Raw genomic sequence first — 5865 nt, forward strand, 5'->3', positions numbered from 1 at the left:
AATTCTGAATTTCTCCCTTATCATTCGCCATGACTGTGTGGGTAAGGAGTAGTTCGGTATTAACTATGACTCGGTTGGTGCGGACACTTGTACTTTATTTGTTAGACAGAAGTCGAAAGCGTGGTGCATTCGCGTCGACGAGTAAAAAGAGACTGATTTCTCAGATCGTTGCTTGGCTTATAGAATCCTGAATGGGTATAGGTATATTATTCGCATGTGTTGTACAACAAGGTTCCATATTTCGAAAAGCTGCAAGAAAGATGTGTACATATGTTGACAATATGCAATTCAGTTGAATGAGTGAAAAGGCTGTCTATGACACTCACATGGACGATATAATTATTTTAACTTGTAAACATTTAACAAATATTAGAACACATAATATACGTATATTAATTGTTTGTTATTCTTTTGATAAGAAAAATATATCTGAGGGCGACGCCGCGCGCACGTGTCGCTACAGTACCCCCCTGCTAGTGATTTGCCTAATCACGAGAAACCGCCCTGAAGTCGGTCCAGGAATCGCACTCGTCTGCCCGATCGTGTGTTTTGCCGTAAAGCGGTCTTGGTCGGCTCCTGGGCGGTTGGTGGGTCGGTCCTCCTTGCTGAATTTTCTGGGTTATCCAGCTCCGATGGCACGGACGGTTGCAATGATGTGCTGGAACTTGGGGAGTTCTCCAAACGCTGCTCGATTGGTAGCGAGCTAGCCTTCTCTGGTTCCCTGTCTTCTGAAATGATGTAGGCGGGCTTCAGCCGATCGATAGACACGGTTACATCCCTACCTCGGATGTGAACCACGAATGTTTTCGGTTTGCGGTTGACCACTTTGTAGGGTCCGTCATACGGTTGCTGCAGGGTTCCTCCAGGTGCGTTGTGGCGCACGAATACTTGGTCTGCCGTACTGAGATCTTTGAACACAAAGGTCCGCCGTTCGCCGTGGCGGGTGCCGTTTGTCGGGCGGAGTCTTCGAAAGTGCTGCCTTAAATCTTTGACGTATTCGGCTGCGTCGGCTTCTGGGAAGCCAAGAACTCTCCGGGCAACCGATTGACTCGCCGTAGAGAAGGTCGGCTGTGGTCGCTCCCAAATCCTCTCGCCACGCAGCCCGGATGCCGAGCAGCACGGTGGGAAGAACCTTTGTCCATTGGTCTTTCTCGTGGCCACTTGATGGCTGCCTTGAGTTGTCGATGTAGTCGCTCTATCATCCCATTGGCCGCTGGGTGATACGCTGTTGTCTTGAGGTGCGCTACTCCGTATAGCGCGCTAAGCTGCCTGAATAGCTGCGATTCGAATTGTCTCGCCTGATCGGTGGTGATGCGGAGTGGGGTGCCGAATCGGGCTATCCAGCCTTCGTAGAAGGCACGAGCGACGGTGACGGCCTCCTGATCCACGAGCGGTATCACCTCTAGCCATCGAGAGAATCGGTCGACGCAAGTCAGGCAGTACCTGTAGCCTTCCGAGCTGGGCATGGTGATGAGGTCGAGATGGACGTGCTCGAACCTCGATGACGGTGGTGCGAAGGTACGCACGGCGCCGAAACATGGCGAGTTATTTTTTATCGCTGGCACTCTATGCAGCTTCTTGCCCATCTTCGACAGTCGGATTTGATTGACGGCCAAACGAATCGTTGTGTCACTAGCTTGACAGTCGCCTTGATCCCCGGATGCGCGAGCTGATGTACCGATTCGAATGCCGCCCGGCGGAACTGTTTGGTGACGAACGGTCTTGCTGTTGTTGAAGACACGTCGCAATACACGCTCACCGGTGTCCCCGGTAATTGCATCCTTTTTATCTACAGTGCCGAGTTCCCATTAAAGTAGATTTTTAACTCGTCATCGGTCTCCTGTGATGTTGCCAGAGCTTCGTAGTCCAAGGCTGCGATTTCTTCAACGCGTGAGAGGGCGTCGGCGACGATGTTGTCCTTACCGGATACGTGCCTGATATCGGTCGAGAATTGACCGATAAAGTCGAGGTGACAGCATTGTCGTGGTGAGCCCTTGTCGGCTTTCTGTCGAAAAGCAAAGGTGATCGGCTTGTGGTTCGTATAGATCGTGAAGGTCCTAGCTGCTACCATGTGCCTGAAATGTTTGACGGCGAGGTAGATGGCGAGGAGTTCCCGGTCATGTATGCGCTGTACTTCTTTTCGGCACCACTTAGCTTCTTGGAGAAGAAGGCTAATGGTTCCCAGCTATCGCCGATTCGTTGTTGAAGAACCGCCCCCACTGTGAAATCCGAGGCGTCGGAGGCTATTGCGAGCGGCGCGTCCGGTTCAGGGTGAGCCAGTAAAGCCGCTTGCGCAATGCTCTCCTTGCATTCATCGAAGGCGGCCTGTGTCGATGTAGTCTAGGAGATGGGTGTCTTACCCTTCATATTCCCCTGAAGTAGGTCATTCAATGGTGCTTGAAGGTAAGCCGCTCTGGGTATGAACCTCCTATAAAAGTTCAACATACCTAGGAACTGTCGCAGCTATTTCGCCGTCGTCGGCTGCGGGTAACTTCGGATGGCTTCGACCTTCTCGGGCAAGGGCTGAGTCCCCTCGGCGGAAACTCGATAGCCAAGGAATTTAACTTCCGCCTGCCCGAACGCGCACTTGGTCTGATTGATAACCACCCCGAATTTTCTTAACCGTTCGTACACGATCTCCAGGTGCTCGCGTTCGATGCGACGAGTATGTCGTCTATGTACGCGTAACAGAAATCCAGACCTCGGAGGACTTCGTCGATGAACCGCTGGAAGGTTTGCGCGGCGTTGCGCAGGCCAAATGACATGAACGGAAATTCGAATAATCCGAACGGTGTCGTTATAGCCGTTTTTTTTATGTCCTCCGGTGCGACGGGGATCTGGTTGTACGCCCGAACTAGATCTATGGTTGAAAAGATACTTTTACCTCGTAAGGACTGCGCGAAGTCCTCTATGTGTCGGACGGGGTATCGGTCTGGCAAGGTCCTTGCATTGAGGGCGCGGTAATCTCCACATGGACGCCATTCGTCGCTGGCTTTCTTCGGGACTATGTGCAGTGGTGATGCCCAGCAGCTTTCCGATGGTCGTGCTGTCCCAAACTGGATCATGGTCTCGAATTCCTTCCTGGCCGCGCGCAGTTTCTCCATCGGCAAACGTCTTGGCTTATTTGCCACGGGAGGACCTGGTGTCGTTCGGATGTGATGTTGGGTCGAATGTTTCGGCTCAGCAGGGGCGCCGCCCGGGTGCGTGATTTCCGAACACTTCTGTAACTGTTCGTGATAGATCGACGTTCCAGCAATGGTTTTAACGCCGGGGATGTTACCCTTTGCGACGTGACCTTTGGCAGTCAACGAAGTCAGCTGATTCACTAGGCGGCGGCCACGAACGTCGACGAGCAAGCCATAGAACGCCAGGAAATCCGCTCCGATGATTGGTTTAGGCACGTCGGCGTAACCCGAGGTCGAGCGTAATTGTGATCGTCCCATAAGTCGCGATGAGCTGTTGTTTGCCGCCATGAGCTCGTACGTTGACTTCTCCCGCGGCCCGCGTAGAAATGTTCGCGGGTAAACGCAGAGATCGGCGCCGGTATCAACTAAAAATCCCTTCTTGGAGTTTCTGTCCGTGACAAACAGGCGGAGGGACGTAAGGCTCGAGTCGCTTGCCTCCATTAGTGACCGTCCTGATCGTTTCCCGAACGGAAGTTGCACGGCGGTTCGCATCTTGTCGCGTCAGCACCAAACCGCTAGTGGTACCAGCAGACGCCGTCCTTGCCGCGACCGCGGCTGCGCGCGCGCTGCCTGGACGGTGAACGCCGCTCCCGCGATCGACTACCGCGAGCCGACACGCGGTCTTCTACCGCCGCGATCTCTTGACGAAGTCCATTCGCCAACTCCCCCATTTTGGCGGTGATATGGATGGTCAATCGCTCGAGCATCGTCTCGAACGAGTCCGTCGATACGGCCGCGACCTGGTGCCTTTCAAGCAAGGCGTCGCTGACGGCGTCGGCGAGCTCGGCCATCTTATCCAAACCGGCTTCCGTCTGGGTTACCAGGATGACCCGCATGGACGCTGGAATTCGCCCTAGCCAGATGGTTTTGAGCAACTCGTCCGGGACGGCGGTGCCCGCCAGCCCACGCAGGTGGCGAAGGAACTGGTCTCCCATCTCCTCTTGTTCGAGTAACTGCCGTGTCTTTTTCTCCTGTGAGGTCCCGAGCCGGCGTATGAGCTCCGTTTTAAGTAACTGGTACTTTCCGGTCTCGGGTGGATCGACCAATATATCGCGGACGTCCTCGGCGTATCGGGCATCGAGGTTACCCGTGACGTAATGGAATTTTGTATCGTCGTTTGTGATTCCCGAGAGCGCAAATTGACTCTCCACCTGGCGGAACCACAGTTCGGGATCGCGAGCCCAGAACGGCGGAATCTTGGTCGCCACTCAGTCGATCGATGCGGCAGAGCTTTCTTTATCCATGATAGCAGGGGTTATGGTCGGGTCTCAACGTCAGTTCGTATAATTTTTCGGTGTACCTACACAATTACCCACACTGCACTTTACGGAAAACGCGATATACGCATGCGGGATCACGTCGAGGTCACCAATTATGTGGGTAAGGAGTAGTTCGGTATTAACTGTGACTCGGTTGGTGCGGACACTTGTACTTTATTTGTTAGACAGAAGTCGAAAGCGTGATGCATTCGCGTCGACGAGTAAAAAGAGACTGACTTCTCAGATTGTTGCTTGGCTTATAGAATCCTGAATGGGCATAGGTATATTATTCGCATGTGTTGTACAACAAGGTTCCATATTTCGAAAAGCTGCAAGAAAGATGTGTACATATGTTGACAATATGCAATTCAGTTGAATGAATGAAAAGGCTGTCTATGACGCTCACATGGACGATATAATTATTTTAACTTGTAAACATTTAACAAATATTAGAACACATAATATACGTATATTAATTGTTTGTTATTCTTTTGATAAGAAAAATATATCTGAGGGCGACGCCGCGCGCACGTGTCGCTACAACTGCAAAAGTGACACATCGCAAAGTGCAACGCAGTGCAAATATACATTCCACCTTTGTCCAAATATATTAGGTGTACAAAAAAGTTCTGAGCTTTAGATTTGATACAACCGAAATAACAATTTAAATTTTATATATCTTCCCGCCCTTTTGGGGTTTTAAAACAGTAACATTTAACCTCCTGAAATGCGATATGGTTTGGCGTTTGATGCACATAACCTCAAAAATCAGTAGTGTTCACGATGGCAATTACAAAAGAGCATATTCGATTTTCCATCCACTTCGCGTTTCATCTGAAGAAAAATGCTGCTGAAGCCACTGAAATGATTTGTGCTGCATATGGAGAGAACGCTGTAAGTCATGCAACATGCAAAAGGTGGTATCAAAAGTTTCGCCAAGGAGATTTCAGTCTTAAAGATGAATCGCGTGCTGGACGCCCTGAAAAGATTGAAACGGACGAATTGCAAGCACTGCTGGATATAAACTCTGCGCAAACTGAAAAGGAGCTTGCAGAACAGCTTGGCGTTACGCAGCAAGCCATTTCCGTACGATTACATACGATAAAAGTATACGATTACATACGAAAAAGCTCAGAACTTTTTTGTACACCTAATACATTCGACCTTTCACCAAGTCATTGACAATACATTTGTTAATATTCTATACACTAATAGTTTAGTAAGAATATAGCACGTAAATAGTATCCACAATTCATTACTAATATTATACGAAAATATACGAGGTCTGTTCAAAAAGTCTCGCGAATTTTGTGTTTTTTCAAAAATTATTTATTTATTCATGAATATCTATTTTGTCCCCTTCAAAGTAATCCCCATCAGATATTATACACTTGTGCCAACGTTTTTTCCAATCCTCGAAG

At 49.9% G+C, this 5865-nt stretch overlaps 1 protein-coding gene across 1 annotated transcript; it reads right to left on the reverse strand.

Annotated features, from left to right (window-relative positions):
• Window positions 1-489: 489 nt before the first annotated feature.
• Window positions 490-2071, reverse strand: LOC108748551. The gene is made up of 3 exons (XM_018486772.1): window positions 1794-2071; window positions 1270-1725; window positions 490-1213 (listed from the first exon to the last, which is right to left on the reverse strand). The coding sequence occupies exons 1-3, from the start codon at window positions 2069-2071 to the stop codon at window positions 490-492; spliced, it is 1458 nt and encodes a 485-aa protein (XP_018342274.1).
• Window positions 2072-5865: the final 3794 nt, after the last annotated feature.

The sequence above is a fragment of the Trachymyrmex septentrionalis genome, unplaced genomic scaffold (assembly GCF_001594115.1).
Source record: "Trachymyrmex septentrionalis isolate Tsep2-gDNA-1 unplaced genomic scaffold, Tsep1.0 scaffold231, whole genome shotgun sequence".
Classification (NCBI taxonomy): Eukaryota; Metazoa; Arthropoda; class Insecta; order Hymenoptera; family Formicidae; genus Trachymyrmex; species Trachymyrmex septentrionalis.